The sequence below is a fragment of the Scyliorhinus canicula genome, chromosome 1 (genome assembly GCF_902713615.1).
Source record: "Scyliorhinus canicula chromosome 1, sScyCan1.1, whole genome shotgun sequence".
NCBI lineage: Eukaryota > Metazoa > Chordata > Chondrichthyes > Carcharhiniformes > Scyliorhinidae > Scyliorhinus > Scyliorhinus canicula.
This window is the reverse complement of record NC_052146.1, coordinates 191,885,816-191,903,387: the sequence shown is the minus strand read 5'-3', so window position 1 is coordinate 191,903,387 and position 17,572 is coordinate 191,885,816. Positions and strand designations below refer to the sequence as shown.

General features: G+C 43.6%; 1 protein-coding gene across 6 annotated transcripts in view; it reads right to left on the bottom strand.

The window, feature by feature from the left end:
* sash1a (SAM and SH3 domain containing 1a) overlaps window positions 1-17,572 on the bottom strand; it is a 194,808-nt gene that overhangs the window by 21,521 nt on the left and 155,715 nt on the right. For all 6 annotated transcript variants that reach the window (XM_038805204.1, XM_038805214.1, XM_038805233.1 and 3 more), the window contains 4 exons: window positions 16,454-16,827; window positions 13,116-13,268; window positions 11,371-11,509; window positions 9,609-9,778 (listed from right to left, as the gene is read on the bottom strand). In XM_038805204.1, the coding sequence (XP_038661132.1) occupies window positions 9,609-9,778; window positions 11,371-11,509; window positions 13,116-13,268; window positions 16,454-16,827 (836 nt within the window). The remainder of the gene's footprint in view (window positions 1-9,608; window positions 9,779-11,370; window positions 11,510-13,115; window positions 13,269-16,453; window positions 16,828-17,572) is intronic.

The following is a 17,572-nucleotide window of genomic DNA, read 5'->3' as shown; positions in this document are numbered from 1 at the left end:
GGTTTACAAGTGCAACAGGTGATTAAGAAGGCAAATGGAATTTTGTCCTTCATTGCTAGAAGGATGGAGTTTAAGACTAGGGAGGTTATGTTGCAATTGTATAAGGTGTTAGTGCGGCCACACCTGGAGTATTGTGTTCAGTTTTGGTCTCCTTACTTGAGAAAGGACGTACTGGCGCTGGAGGGTGTGCAGAGGAGATTCACTAGGTTAATCCCAGAGCTGAAGGGGTTGGATTATGAGGAGAGGTTGAGTAGACTGGGACTGTACTCGTTGGAATTTAGAAGGATGAGGGGGGATCTTATAGAAACATTTAAAATTATGAAGGGAAGAGATAGGATAGATGCGGGCAGGTTGTTTCCACTGGCGGGTGACAGCAGAACTAGGGGACATAGCCTCAAAATAAGGGGAAGTAGATTTAGGACTGAGTTTAGGAGGAACTTCTTCACCCAAAGGGTTGTGAATCTATGGAATTCCTTGCCCAGTGAAGCAGTTGAGGCTCCTTCATTACATGTTTTTAAGGTAAAGATAGATAGTTTTTTGAAGAATAAAGGGATTAAGGGTTATGGTGTTCGGGCCGGAAAATGGAGCTGAGTCCACAAAAGATCAGCCATGATCTAATTGAATGGCGGAGCAGGCTCGAGGGGCCAGATGGCCTACTCCTGCTCCTAGTTCTTATGTTCTTATGAAACCAGAGCACCCGGAGGAAACCCACGCAGACACGGGGAGAACATGCAAACTCGTTAGTCACCCAAAGTTAGTATTGAACCTGGGTCCCTGGCGTTGTGAGGCAGCAATGCTAACCACTGTGCCACCACGGTGCCCCCCCCCCCCCTTTATACTTACATATCACCTTTCAGAACATCAGCAGGTCATAAGAGTGCTTTACAGCTGATTAAATGCCATTTGAGGTGTAGTCATTGTTGCAATGGAAACACGGTCGTCAGTTTGCACACGGAAAGGTCCCTCAAGGAGGAAGGTAATAATGGCCAAGTACTCTGTTTCAGGAGTGCAAAATATTACCCAGGACAGAAAGGAAAGCTTTCCTACTCTTCTTCAAATTAGCGTCTTGGGATTGTTTCCATCCATGTGAGGGTACAGTCCGGGTCTTTGTTTAATGCCTCATCTGAAAGACGGCATTATTGACAGTGAAGCACTCCCTCATTGTTGCAATGGGAGTGCTAGCCTAGATTTTGTGCTCAAGTCTCTGGAAAGACTTGAATTTGCAATGTCCTGACACAAAGGCAAGCTGGCATCAAAGACCCACCACAAGCTTCGGACAAGGGATAGTCTATCAATGTAGCATTTTTCTGACCTCCTAAACCAATAATACTCAACAGTTTACTTTAGAAAAAATAATTTGCCTCAGGTAATAGTTCCAAAATTCACCCTTTGAACATTTTACTACCTGGAAACATTAAAGTTAGTTACATCATTTTCCAATGACACACTACAAATTGATATTATGCAAGTAGTGTGACAAACACTGTGAGCCATCCCTGTAAATCTGAAGTGAAATCAGAGTGAATTATGGAAAAAGATGCAATTGGAATTCCTGGCTATGAGGCCATTCTATTTCTGTGAAACTAGCGTGACTTGAGGTTGCAAACGAGACAAAGGCAAAGCCATGAACTGGGCTCTGTCTTCTCTGTTACTGTTAAGATGGGAGCTTGCTAACCAGAAAGCAACAATAGCAATTAATTGGGGTATCACCTTACAGCTTGTGGCGTCTCTCGCTCTCATATACACACACACACACAACCTTTGATGTGGGTTCAGTTCTGCAGCAGAGGCGTGACCAGGGAAAGCACATTTGCAAGGAACAGTGTGCACAATACAGTTAAAAAAGGACAGAAAGCTGGAGTCAGAGTTAGAGCAGAGATTATGAATTGGACCATTTTGCTGTGACTGCTTCAGTTTTGCCAGAATCAACCAGACCATTTAACTCTCTGGTTAAAGGGATCGAATCAATGACTCACTGGAGAATTTGTGTCATCAAGATTGCTGTGAGCCTCACCAAGGAGGTTCTGCAAGACTGTGTTGTTCGGTTGATAAACATATCCAGGGACTTGAGCTAGAATAAGGCTAAATCCATTGAGTGAGAAAAGTGAGATCCTAAAATGAGAGGCCTTAAGAATCATAAGCACAGAGAAGGCCCTTTGGCCCATCGCTTCTGCGCCAGTCATAAACAACCACCGAACTAATATTTCCTCCCACAAGTCCCGAAAGAACAAAGTATAAAGAAAAGAACAGCACAGGAACACGCCCTTCGGTCCTCCAAGTCTGCGCTGACCATGCTGCCCGTCTAAACTAAACTCTTCCACACTTCCGGGGTCCTTATCCCTCTATTCATGTATTTGTCAAGCGTGTCGCGTCTTTTCGTCCGACGTCACTTCGTCCAACGACACTTCGTCCACGTCTTTTGGTCCAACGTCTTTTTGTCCGCCCGTCTTTTGGTCCAACGTCACTTCGTCCAATTATCCAATTACAAATTAACTCCGTATAAAACCATTTAATTGATAAAATGCAAGTACAATACAGCAAGTGAATTTAATTGCTAAAATGCAAGTAATTGATAAAATGCAAGTAAAATGCAAGTTGAAAAATGCAGTTAAAAAGTTAAAAAATCTAAAAATGCAGTAATAAAATCTAAAAGTTTACTAATTACTTAAAATTCCCGAAATTACTTAAAATTGATGTAAATTGTAAATTCCCAAAATTCCCTAAAAGTTAGATTTCCAGAACTGTACCCGAGAGAGAATAATGGGGAGAGGACAAGATGATTTGATATTCTACAATTCCGACAGACACAGATATAAGTGGGAGTCTAATTGGATTTAGACAATGAGTGCAGTTCTGAAAGAAGCAGGTTTAAACTCGATTTTCGTCGAGTGATTAAAACCTCTGGTTGACAGTGGGTTCTGACATTACAGGTCTGAAATGATCAAATATTCCATCAGATACAATGGCTCTCATCACGCTGGAGCATACATGGGTGAATATCCTGCAGCTTATCTTAATAATGTCTGGAGATCAAGCAGCACAAATGCAGAACTCAACTTCAAGAGGCGAAATAGGTGGAGAGGATCCTTGAGCAGTTACATTGAAAAACTAAATTAAACTATTTGTAATTGGATAATTGGACGAAGTGACGTTGGACCAAAAGACGGGCGGACAAAAAGACGTTGGACCAAAAGACGTGGACGAAGTGTCGTTGGACGAAATGACGTTGGACGAAAAGACATAGCACCTTTGTCAAGATGCCCCTTAAATGTCACTATCGTCCCTGCTTCCACCATGTCCTCTGGCAGCGGGTTCCAGGCACCCACTACCCTCTGTGTAAAAAAAAAACTTACCTCGTACATCTCCTCTAAACCTTGCCCCTCGCCCTTAAACCTATGCCCACTAGTAATTGACCCATCTACTCTGGGAAAAAGTCTCCGACAATCCACTCTGTCTCTGCCCCTCATAATTTTGTAGACCTCTATCAGGTCGCCCCTCAACCTCCTTCGTACCAGTGAGAACAAACCAAGTTTATTCAACCTCTCCTCATAGCTAATGCCCTCCATACCAGGCAACATCCTGGTAAATCCCTTCTGCACCCTCTCTAAAACCTCCACATCCTTCTGGTACTGTGGTGACCAGAATTGAACACAATACTCCAAGTGTGGCCTAAGGTTCTATACAGCTGCAACATGACTTGGCAATTTTTATACTCAATGCCCCGACCAATGAAGGCAAGCATGCCGTATGCCTTCTTGACTACCTTCTCCACCTGTGTTCCCCTTTCAGTGACTTGTGGACCTATACACCAAGATCTCTCTGACTGTCAATACTTTTGAGGGTTCTACCATTCACTGTATATTCCCTACTTGTATTAGACCTTCCAAAATGCATTACCTCACATTTGTGCGGTTAGGTGAATTGGACATTCTGAATTCTCCCTCAGTGTACCCGAACAGGCTCCGCAGTGTGGCGACTGGGGGGGTTTTCACAGTAACTTCATTGCAGTGTTAATGTAAGCCTACCTGACATTAATAAAGATTATTAACATCCTGGTAAATCTCCTCTGCATCCTTTCCAGTGCTATCACATCCCTCCTATTATGTGGATTCCAGAACTGCACACAATACTCTAGCTGTGCCCAACCAATGTTTTACACAGTTCCAGCATAACTTCCCTGCTCTTAAACTCCATGCCTCGACTAATAAAGACAAGCAGACCATATGCCTTCTTAACCACTGTAAGGTAAGGTAAAGTCGCCATAGTCCTAGAAGACTACAGGCTGCTTTCCCCATTGAGCGCTGATTTAACCGGAGGATCACCACACCTCAGGCGAGGGGCAAGGTTGAGAAAAAGGGGCCTTCAACGAATAACCTCAGCCGCTACAGGAATTGAACCCGTGCTGCTGGCCTCGCTCTGCACCATCAATCAGCTGTCTAGTGAACTGAGCTAAACCGGCTCCTGCTGTATCCACCTGCTCTGCTACACTTTTAAAGTTTTACACTTTTACACTTCTGCAAATGGGGATTTTCACAGTAACTTCATTGCAGTGTTATTGTAAGCCCACTTGTGACACTAATAAAAATTATGACCTTAAAGGCCTTGTTGGCAAGACTGAGAGATTGTATGTGATGCCACGTTTGTGCAGGGAGCGATGCGAGCGAATCTTGGTGGTGTCAACTATTTAAAGTGAAATTCATCTTTTCAAAATACCATTCGTCTTTTAATGCATACTTATTCTTTGGAACTCACTTTCTGAGAAGGTGGTGGAAGAAGAGTCTTTGAATATTTGTAAAGCAAAAGTGGGTAGATTCTTGATAAGCAATAGGGTGAAAGATTATCGGGGGTAGGCGGGATGCAGACTTGAGATTATGATCAAATCAGCTGTGATCTAATTGAATGGCAGGTTTAAGGAGCTGAACGGACTACTCCGGCTCCTGGTTCGTATTTGCACACATAAGTTTATTCTCAATCTTGCCCCTCGCCTGAGGTGTGGGATCCTCAGGTTAAATCACCACCAGTCAGCTCTCCCCTTCAAAAGGGGAAAGCAGGCAATAGTCATCTGGGACTATAGTGACTTCATCTTACCTTACTTAATTTTATAGTCACTTGATAATACAGAACTTGAGTACTGAGAATTAACTGAAACAGATGCATGATATGGGGATTGACATATTCCTTACTGCTTATTGTTTTTTGTTGGTGGGTGCAAATTTGGGAGAAAATGTGAAAGAGGAGAATAAAAATATTTTTTTTAAAAACTGAAACGGATACATTACCTGGGCATGTTCTTTTTGTCTTCAGAGGATAAAGCCCTGCGTACGAATGTATATGCAGCTTCCAGCAGGTGAACCACATTGTGAACATGATGATAATCTTAAATTGGTTGTTATCTGATCAAACTTGGGAATGTTCAGTAGGTGCTGCCAAATCATGGAATCACATTGAATGTTGGACACTATAGCTCGGATTTTCTGGATTGAATGTTGGACACTATAACTCGGATTTTTTGGTCTTGTGGTGGAAGTGGCGAGCCAGCCAAACACCCACTGGCTTTGATTGCACTGTTAAATCCTGCCAGACGGCAGGATGGAAAAATTGCATTGCATATTCTGAGTTTTGCAACCTTTGGGCAGCACAAGTGGCTAGCACTGCGGCTTCACAGCGCCAGGGTCCCAGGTTCGCTTCCCCGCTAGGTCACTGTCTGTGCGGTGTCTGCACGTTCTCCCAGTGTCTGCGTGGGTTTCCTCCAGGTGCTCCGGTTTCCTCCCACAGTCCAAAGAGGTGCCGGTTAGGTGGATTGGCCATGCTAAATTGCCCTTAGTGTCCCAAAGAAGGTTAGCACAATAAGTTGTCTTACAACACCAGGTTAAAGTCCAACAGGTTTGTTTCAAACACTAGCTTTCGGAGCACTGCTCCTTCCTCAGGTGAATGAAGAGGTATGTTCCAGAAACATATATATAGACAAATTCAAAGATGCCAGACAATGCTTAGAATGCGAGCATTTGCAGGTAATCAAGTCTTTACAGATCCAGAGATAGGGGTAACCCCAGGTTAAAGAGGTGTGAATTGTCTCAAGCCAGGACAGTTGGTAGGATTTCGCAAGCGCAGGCCAGATGGTGGGGGTTGAATGTAATGCGACAGGAATCCCAGGTCCCGGTTGAGGCCACACTCATGTGTGCGAAACTTGGCTATAAGTTTCTGCTTGCCGATTCTGCGTTGTCGCACGTCCTGAAGGCCACCTTGGAGAACGCTTACCCGAAGATCAGAGGCTGAATGCCCTCGACTGCTGAAGTGTTCCCCGACTGGAAGGGAACATTCCTGCCTGGTGATTGTTGCGTGATGTCCGTTCATTCGTTGTCGCAGCGACTGCATGGTCTCGCCAATGTACCGAAACAAACCTGCTGGACTTTAACCTGGTGTTGTAAGACTTCTTACTGTGCTCACCCCAGTCCAACGCCGGCATCTCCACATCAAAAAAGGTTAGGAGGCATTATTGGGTTAAGAGATAGGGTGGAAGTGAGGGCTTAAGTGGGTCGGTGCAGACTCAATGGGCCAAATAGCCTTCTTCTGTACTGTATATTCTATGTTCTAAACAAGAACACATCATTGCAACTTTTTAAATTAAACAAAAGCTTGGGGGATAATTCTTCCCTGGTGCACTCCCATGGCAATGCCTCAACAACAGTCCACTTGCCAACCAATGAGCATCCTCTTTCTCATGCAGTATAGATTGTTGACCTCTTTGAAATTTGATATTCTTGCACCTGTGCTGATGAGTGCAAGAAGGAAAACTCATATCTCTTTTTCCAGCTTGTGATGATTTAGGGTTTAATTGTTACAATAAAAACTTTAAAAGTAAAATTGTGTCCCTTGATTCCTTTGTGAGAGTTGATTCGGATTCTTTTCAGGTTATTGGTCTTAAAGAGAATTATAACAGCTCTGACTTGTTTTGCACCTTTAAACGTGAACAGTAGAACTGATGTTCAAATAAGTGTCTCAATTTTTTTCAACCAATTCACTTTCTAAAGTTAAAATAAAAGTTCATGAGTTGACTTTCAGAAAATTTATACCCAACGTGTATTAAGGTCATGATATGGGTCTCTGTCCTTTTGATGTCTTGGGAGTTCGGCATTCTCCTCAAGAGAGTTTCCGTACCCACGCTAAGTGGTGGCCAAGGGCTGCCATGTAAATGAAGCTTTCCAACATATCCTGCCTCACTTTCTTTTTTTAGCACTAGCACAGTCCATCTTCAAAGGTATCCAAAAACATGGGGCATATGGTCTGTGCTGAGCCCAGTATCCATCCAGTAGGAGAATGAGAGTGAGATTACTGCAAACTTGAAGGCCACAAAAGTAGACCGGCCCTTTTTTTTGCTTTGAGGCCACTGGGTCTGGAGTGACCAGATGCAGTTCTGTTAACTGATCTCCAGTTACTTTTCATTGCTTCACCTCCAGGGGCTGCTGCTGGGACCGCTGATCATCTCTATAAGTCTCCATAATCTCCGATGACCATAGACTACTTTCCTCTTTGAGGGGGAGAACTGACAATTTAACCTGAGGATCACCACACCTCAGGCGAGGGGCAGGGTTGAGAAGGTGGTGCCTTCATGAATTATCTAGAATAGAGGCGACAATGGACTTGAGCACCGGAGGGAATTTTGCAACATTCTGTACATAACAGGAAACATGGTTTAAAGGGATGATGATTGCAACTGACTTCAGGAGATCACAAGTTCGTAGATGGGCCAGAATGGTGTCAGGTGAAATTTAATGCAAAATGAGGTGAAGAATGGGAGAGGATGCAGATGGTAAAACTTTGAAAGGACTGCAGATAGGCTTTGGGGTTCATAGACACAAATGTTTCAAGTGGAAGGACTTTGATCGGTAAGAATTTTTTTTTAAGCCATCTTGGATTTCATTAATAGGGGTATAGAGTAAAAGATAAAGAGCTCATGGAAGATTTGCAGAAATCTTGGTTAGGCTGACGGTGCAATACTGTATACAGTCTGGACGCCATGAAGTATGTCAAGGCCAAAGGGAAGCTACAGAACAGATACATTAAGGTGGTGCCAGGTACGAGAGGTTCTAATTATGAGGGGAAACCAGGGAAATTGTTCTTTTTTTCATTAGAACACAAAAGATCAGATAGATTTCAAATTCATGAAGCAGTTTTGATGATGTAAATAGAGAAATTATTTCCCAAAAGAGTGAGTTAGGAATCTACTACAAAGAAACAGAATCCATAACGGCTTTAAAAAAAGTCTTTGGGAAAGAAAAACGTACAAGGAAAAGGGGAAAATAATGGAGTTAATTTGGATTGCTTTTTTCAGGGGGCTAGCACAGGGGTGATTGGCATCCTTCTGTACTGAAGAGTTCCACGATTCAGTGCCCCCCCCCCCCCCCCCCCCCCCCCCCCAACCAGGTTCTCACTCTCCTCTGGTAAAGATGACCAGGTTTGGCAGAGGGAATCAGTTAGTGCTTGTTTGGATGGTATTGAGCACATGGATTGTATTTTCTCTACCCTTTTTATCACTAGCTAACATGTTCTCACTAGTGCCAGTTTCTGGTATGTACATAGAATTTACAGCAGAGAAACAGGCCACTCAGCCCAACTGGTCAGTGCTGGTGTTTATGTTCCACATGAACCTCCTCCCATCCGTCTTCATCTGATCCTAAATGATTACCTTGTATTCCTTGTATACTTATCTAGCATCTATACTATCACCTCAACTGCTTCATACGGTCGCAAGTTCCACATTCGAACCACTCCCTGGATAAAGGCGTTTCTTCTGACTGCCCTTGAAAGCAATGGTTCACTTGGTTTAAATTCACCAAACCATTGTTGAGGTCAGTGAGAATGGACTACATTACAAGTTAGTCTGAAGTAAGCTGCCTACAGAGCAATATTATCATGTTATGGTGGGTAGGGTAGGATACAACCTAAAGGGGAGTAGCAATAAGCAAGGAGCAGAGACAGCAGTGATGGCAGCAGCTCTGAAAAGGAGATGGCAATACTTGCGACGAGAGAACCATTTACAGAGGAATCAAGCATTGGTGGTCAGGAGGGGAAAGTGGTCGACCGGCTGTTCAGTGGGAACTGGTGATGGGCCTGATGGACAAGGTGAGCTTCCCCAGGGTGAACCTGGAGCAGTTAATGGTTTAGGGAAGAGGACAAAGAAGCCCGATGGAACTCAGTGTGCTTTTGAGACGAATGGCCCAAATCTGGTGATGGGGACACCAGTGTGGTGACTAGCGGGGAGGCGACACCTAAATTGGTGACATTAAAACAGAAAATGCTGGATAAACTCAGCAGGTCTGGTTGGAGCCAAGGAGAAAGAAACAATTAATGTTTTAAGTCCGTGTGACTTAAATGTTATCTGTTTTGCTCTCCACAGATGCTGCCAGACCTGCTGAGTTTATCCAGCATTTTTGGTTTTTAATACAGATTTCCAGAATCCACTGTATTTTTTTCTTATTTTAGTGCTAATCCGTTGAGTTTGGTCAGCGAGCTGGGCACCAGATCCATTTGACTAAAGGTTGTAAATTCTAAATTGTGTTTTTTCTGTGGGGGGAACAAAGGAAAAAGTGAAAATAATTCAGTAGTACCTTAAGTTTTAGTGAATCTGTATCGTATGGACTTGGAATAAAGTCAGTGTGGACTCGAGCTCGGCCACAAAAAGGCCCCTGGTAGGCAGATTCCTCTTCTTCACCATCTTCCGATTTAACACTTTCTCTGTTACTTGCTGATGAATCTGTGGTACTCACTGTCTGACCGCCTGAAATAGGGAGAGGTAAAGAAGATACTCTTAGCCATTATATTCCACATCCTCCAAAGTGAGGCCTGATTCTTCCACTGCCCTGTGATTTGTAATTTCCCTCCGGGTTAGTTCATTGCAAAGGTTATTGGAAAATGTAACCTCTGGCTCAGGTTTGTGGGACGTGGCTTTCAAGTCACAAGGGTAACCGCCAATTCAGCCTACTGAGCTTTGGCTAGTGACATGACTGGTTATGGAGAGAAAAAACTTTTAAGGGTAGGTATTTCTTCTTGGCGAATCACCATTAACCAGGTGATGTTAAGAAGAAAAAGGGGCAGATTTCTGTAATATGGTTCCCTGGGGGCCTCCAGTGGCTTGCCAACAGACCTGCAGTAACAATAGTGGGTGTGGACCCAGTGTAACAGTGTGAAGAGGGGACATTTTGGCTTTCTGCCTCCTTTTCTCAGAGGTGAAGAATTAATTCTGGTAAAAGGGTCTGCACTAGGTTGGTGAGTCTGTGGGGCGAGTTCTGAAGTCCAAAGTGGAGATACAGTTCACTCCCAAGGAGAATACCTCTGTGGTAAGGGCCACAATTTCAGGCTTTTGAGGACTACTGTACTCCTGTTTCTTGTCTCAACCTTCAGGCACAGGCCTCAAGTCAGTGGGAGCAGACAATGCAAATAATAAAAATAATAATAATAATAATCACGTATTGTCACAAGTAGGCTTCAATGAAGTTACTGTGAAAAGCCCCTAGTCGCCACATTACGGCGCCTGTCCGGGGAGGCTGGTACAGGAATCGAACCGTGCTGCTGGCCTGCTTTAAAAGCCAGCGATTTAGCCTAGTGAGCTAAACCAGCGGTACAGTGGTGCAGTGGCTAGCACTGCTGCCTCACGGCACCGAGGTCCCGCGTCCGATCCCGGGTCACTGTCCATGTGGAGTTTCCACATTCTCCCCCTGTCTGCGTGGGTCTCATCCCCACAACCCAATGTGCAGGGTAGGCGGATTTGCCACGCTAAATTGCCCCTTAATTAGAAAAAGAATTAATGGGTGCTCTAAATTTATTTTTTTTAAATCAAATATGTCAGCAGTAGGATAGCCAGAACTTGTTAGGATCGACTTAGGCAGCAAAACTAGCCGTCTGTATTTATATTTTAATTGTTCAGATTTTCATGGGTCAGAATAGCTAAGTTTGCTCCTCTTTCTGTTTACGCGCAACAGGTCTTCTTCTTCATTTCGACAAATGCTGAAAGTAGGGTTGTCAACTTCGGTTGGGTTTTCTGGAGATTTCCTCACCTTACCTCCCACCTTGAACCATCCTACCACCACACTCCCACCAATGATCCAACTTCATAACATTGTGACTTTCCACAATGCCGACTGAAAAGCAAACCGACTCTTTCTTAGCCAACTGGATTAATATTGGGCACTGGTCAAACAGCTTTTCTATCCCCATCTACAAAGCAAATTAACAAAAAGTGTTTAATGCCCCTTTGAACTTTCTCCCTGGTTGCTTGCAGCAGCATCGTGGAGCTTAATCGTCAAATTCTGGATGCTCCAGGACAATCCTGGAGGTTTGGCCACCCAAGCTGAGCAACGAAAGGACTCTTACTCATTGAGCTCTGCCCACTCAAGGAGCTTCGTAGACTCTCCACTGAACCACCGCCAGTTAGCTTGGGCCTGTCCTGTTGGATGGATTTATCAGCTGGATCTGGAATCTGAGCAGTGGACATCACTCCATTCGATGGCGACTGGGGAGAAAGGGAACAAATCAATTTAGTAGATGGAGTCTGTTCAATTTTTGATTTTCCTCTGCCCATTCTAACCCTAGAGAAGTTTTGTATTCAGATTACTATCGCTAATTATGTTGTGATCCTCAGTAGCCAGGACATCTAGGTAACAAACAGAAAATGATGTCATTTATCACAAGCAATAAAACACAGCTTCCACCAAATGTGTGGGAGTAGGAAATGAGAGGTCCAATGAGGGACAGATTGCAGGCCAATCAATTTAATTATTATTCCACCTGTGTGAAAGGTCAAGGTTCCTCTATTCCCTCGATTTATCCAACCCACAAACTGTGCAAGAATGCCAATTCAGAGCAAGTACACATTTTCTACTGATGCTATTCCTGGATGAGCGTAATTGGACAGTACTAAACGTTTCTTGGCCCTGTACAGGTGCAAGAATGAACCAAGTGAGAATCAACAGATGGAAATAGATAAATTTACATAATGCCTTTACAGGGAAAATTATTGACGTGGTTAGGAAATTGGCTCGTGGCTGGAGATAACGGGCAGAATACGAGTCATGCCCCCTACAAGGAATATGTATTATGAACTCAACTATTCACCATATTAACCAACTACTTGGATGGCAGGCCAGAGAACCATGATCTAAGTTTGCTGATGACACAAAGAAATGGGCCATTTTAAGCAGTGTAAATTCTTCGTAATAAAATTACGAAGAAATATTAATAAATAAAACGAATGGATAAACACGTGGCAAATGGACTTCAATGTGAAATCATCCATTTGGGACCAAAAAAAAATAAATTAGATTAGATAAAAAAGATTAAATGCTGAAAAGTTAAAAACTGTGGAGGTTCAAAGAAACTTAAAGGTACATGGAAATAGATAATTTAAAAAACCATGGATAGTACAGCAAATAAAAAAGCTAATGGGATATTCACCTTTATGTCAAAGGGGATAGAAGAGAGAGAAAGACTTGATTAGACTTTGGGTCCTGTGCTTAATTCTGTAAAAGGATGTATTGGCTTTGGAAGGAATGCAGTGTATGAAAAGCAATTATACAAACTAAGGTGGTGTTCTCTGGGTATTTAGAAGATCTAGTGGTGAATTAATCAAGGTTTTCATGATACTAAGGGGAACTGATAAGATAGACAGATAGAGAGAGAAAATATTTCCACTTGTTGGGCCTAAAAAATAGAGCTAGATCTTTAGAGAGAGAAATTATGAAACAATTCAACACAAAAAGGGTGAGAGAAATCTGGAAGAGGGTCCCACAAGGGACAGATAATGTTAAATTCATTCTTAACTTTAAATCTGAGACCCCTAGACTTTTACGAACCTAAGATATTAAGGGATACAAGGCAAAGACAACTATATGGAGTTAGGTCACTTATCAGCCATTAGATGGCAGACCAGGCTGAAGGGACTGAACAGGACACTCCGTTTCTGTGTTCCCACAACATGGAAAATATGTCCGCAGACACTTCACGTCGAGATACGAGGAAATGCAGTTGCTGAGACAAGTTAGGAGAGATGATTAGGTGGGGTAACCAAAAGGTTGGGTTTAAAGAAGGTCTTAAAAGGGCGGTGGAGAGGGTTTACTTACCTGGGGGGGAGCAGTACCACTGTACGTCTTTGTAATCTTCCTCCTCACCGTCTCTTTCACTGACTTGACCTTCCTGCTCAGCGATTTCCGTGAATTTGTGGGGGATTTCACTGTGCCCACTTTCTCACTGCTGACCCCTTCTTTACCAATGCACTGATGGGATAGAATAAAAGACCGTCATTTTATTTATGCAACTCAGTGGACATCTTGTGCCTCTCCCAAAAATCGAGGTAATCTGTTCAGATTAGAATACACATTTCCAGAGAAATGGGTGGAACAGTGGGTTGGGGCCAAATTTCTATTGCCATCCTACAGCCAACAATTTATACAGTCAGTCTGACAATTTTATTTTATAATTATTAATCTTAATTATATTGGGAGTACTGGAATATAGTAATATTGCTGGACCAGTAATCCAGAATAAACCAGGATTAATAATCCAGATAATGTGAGTTCAAATCCCACCAAGACAGTTTTGAAATTTAAATTCAGTTTAAAAAGTCTGAAAATTAAGAGCTGGAACCAGTAAAAAAGTGAATAGAAGCTGTCGAATTGTCATGAAAATCCAACTTGTTTCGGGTGAGGGGTGGGGGTGGTGAAGTGTTGTCAGTGGTCAAATCCAGAGAAATAAAGTGTTCAGGCACAGCAAGGCCTGCAAATAGCAGTATAGAACAAACTGGTATTGACAGAAATCTTTGGATCCTCACTGTCTTCAGGTGATGTCCCGGAGGACTGGAAAATAGCCAATGTTGTTCCTTTGTTTAAGAAGGGTAGCAAGGATAATCCAAGGTACTACAGGCCGATGAGCCTTACGTCAGTGGTAGGGAAATCACTGGAGAGAATTCTTCGAGACAGGATCTACTCCTGTTTGGAAGCAAGTGGTAGTATTAGCGAGAGGCAGCATGGTTTTGTGAAGGGGAGGTTGTGCCTCACTAACTTGAGTTTTTCGAGGAGGTCACAAAGATGATTGATGCCGGTAGGGCAGTGGATGTTGTCTATATGGACTTCAGCAAGGCCTTTGACAAGGTCCCTCATGGCAGACTGGCACAAAAGGTGAAGTCACACGGGATCAGAGGTGAGCTGGAAAGATGGATACAGAACTGGCTAGGTCACAGAACGCAGAGAGTAGCTATGGAAGGGTGGGTTTTTTTTTTTCCTTTTTTTTTTAAACATAAATTTAGATTACCCAATTATTTTTTCCAATTAAGGGGCAATTTAGCGTGGCCAATCCACCTACTATGCACATTTTTGGGTTGTGGGGGCGAAACCCACGCAGACACGGGGGGAATGTGCAAACTCCACACGGACAGTGACCCAGAGCCGGGATCGAACCTGGGACCTCAGCACCGTGAGGCGGTTGTGCTAACCATTAGGCCACCGTGCTGAAGGGTGGTTTTCTGATTGGAGGGCTGTGACCAGTGGTGTTCCACAGGGATCAGTGCTGGGACCTTTGCTCTTCATAGTATATATAAACATTTGGAGGAAAATGTGACTGGTCTGATTAGTAAGTTTGTGGACGACACAAAGGTTGGTGGAATTGTGGATAGCGATGAGGAATGTCAGAGGATACAGCAGGATTTAGATCGTTTGGAGACTTAGGCGGCGAGATGGCAGATGGAGTTTATTCCGGACAAATGTGAGGTAATGCATTTTGGAAGGTCTAATACAGGTAGGGAATATACAGTGAATGGTAGAACCCTCAAGAGTATTGACAGTCAGAGAGATCTTGGTGTACAGGCCCACAGGTCACTGAAAGGGGCAACACAGGTGGAGAAGGTAGTCAAGAAGGCATACGGCATGCTTGACTTCATTCGCCGGGTCACTGAGTATAAGAATTGGCAAGTCATGTTGCAGCTGTATCGAACCTTAGTTAGGCCACACTTGGAGAATCGTGTTCAATTCTGGTCGCCACACTACCAGAAGCATGTGGAGGCTTTAGAGAGGGTGAAGAAGGGTTTAAGGTGCGAGGGGCAAGGTTTAGAGGAGATGTATGAAGCAAGTTTTTTTTTTAAACACAGAGGTTAGTGGGTGCCTGGAACTCACTGCCAGAGGAGGTGGTGGAAGCAGGGACGATTGTGACATTTAAGGGGCATCTTGACAAATACATGAATAGGATGGGAATAGAGGGACATGGATCCTGGAAGTATAGAAGATTTTAGTTTAGACGGGGAGCATGGTCAGCGCAGGCTTGGAGGGCTGAAGGGCCAATTCCTGTGCTGTAGTTTTCTTTGTTCTTTATTTACAGAAACCACCTCTTGGAAATTTCACTTTCACCTGTGGGATCTTGCTGTGTCCAAATTGGCAACCTTCAGTTAAACGAGGCCCTTCAAGATAAATTCACAGCTGTGTGTAAAATAATGCAGCCAGTTCTCTGCAATGGGGGGCAATCAGTGTAACCTCAATGTATAGTTATGTACATAACAGAAAACACCTCTAGATATCAGCCATTACATGCTAAAAAGCAGAGAGGAGGCACCTCATTGTCGGATCATGAAGGGGTTATAAATTCCTCTTTAAAAATCAACACTCTAAATTACCAAGACAAATCAATCCCCTTGAAACTGCCAAGAGATAATTCCCCCAGTAACCTCCCCATCCCAATGTTTGCACCACACAGAATTAATTAAGCTTTTAAGTGGAGTCTCAGGGCACAATTGCAGAGGAAATTAGGGGCTCTGCATTTAATTTCATTTGCTCTGTCTACTTATGCATATTGTTGAATACCTGGTATCTGAATCACCTCGCAGCTTTTACTTAATCTTGCACTGAGTTATGTCGAATTTTAAAAAAAAATGTAGAGTACCCAATTATTTTCTTTCCCTAATTAAGGTGCAATTTAGCATGGCCAATCCACCTAACCAGCAGATCTTTGGGTTGTGGGGCTGAAACCCACGCAGACACGGGGAGAATGTGCAAACTCCACACGGACAGTGACCCAGGGCCAGGATTCGAACCCGGGTCCTCAGCACCATAGTCCCAGTGCTAACCACTGAACCACCGTGCTGCCCTGAGTTACTTCAAATTTACAGCATTGAACCAGTCCAACTGGTTGATGTTTATGCTCCAGACAAATCTTATCAATTATATCTTTCCTCTCTTGTATGCTTGACTAGCTGCTCCTCGAAGTAATCTATGCTCTTCACCTCAGCTGCTACACGTGGTACAGGTTTGCTAAGCATTTCCTACTTTTCGGGCATCTATGGTACTTTCACTTTGTAGCCGTCTCAAAGAGCGGTCACAAATATAAAACGTTGAATGGCCCCTTTCTATGCTGGGTGAGTGCATGATTTTATGACTAACCAATGATTTCACTCAATTGCCAAAGAATGACCACTTACTCCATGATTCTGAGCAGCGAGGCCCTTGTCCACCTCACTGACGGTCAGGGAGCGGGATGCCTTGTGTGACTTGTCTTCACCACATTCCGAGTCAGAGGACGTTTTTCCAGATTTTTTTGGAGCCCGTGCGACACTGTGCTTGACAGACGCGTGAAAAGGTTTGACTGACTTCTTTCCCATCTGCCCTTCCAAACTGCTGGAAGACGGAGATCTGCAAACGGCCATCATAGGCGTGGGATCTTCCTCGGGCCGCTTCTGCAATGTTTTGTTCAAGTATGGCTGTTTTTTGAGAGCCCTCGACCCTGAGTAATTCACTGCTCTTTCATCATGTAGAGAGTCCAACAGTTTGTTGCGTGTCCCATCGCAAGTGTTTTCTGAGGTGGAAGGGAAGGAGAAAATTAAACTGATCACTTGCTCTGAACCAACCCTTCCAATATTTTGCAGTCTTATCCAGGGACATGCAAGTTCATAGAATCCCTACAGTGCAGAAAGAGACCATTCGGTCCATCAAGTCTGCACCAACTCTCTGAAAGAGCATCCCACCAGGCCCCCCCCTCCCCCCCCCTCTCCCCATCCGATTGCCGGACCCCCACCCAACCTTTGGACACTAAGGGGCAATTTAGCATGGCCTATCTACCTAACCCAAGTTGAGTCAGAGGTTTTATGAAACAGCTTCATGAAATCAGCGCGCTGATGGATAACAAACATTCACACTTTGACTTTAATACTAACAAACCTGCAAATAATTCGGAGACAACAGTTGAGGCGATTCCAAGTTATCTCATTTAACAAATTTATTTTTGCATAGCACTCCGGTAGGTGTCTGAACATGTCGGGGTGGGAACCTCTGTCACTGGAATGCTGTGCAATGGGTTTTTTGCACTTTCAAGATCATTGTACTTGTGAGATAGTGAACATGACTCACTTAAGTTCTGATGAAAAATTATCAACCCAAAATGTTAACTTTGTTTCTCCCTCCACAGATGCTGCCACACCTGAGCATTTGTAGCGTTTTATTGTTTTTATTATGACTCACTCAAGTCCCTGGCTCCTCCAGATCTTCCCTCCAGTGACACATTTATGAGTCAACCTCCAGGAATAAGATAGTTTTCTGAAATG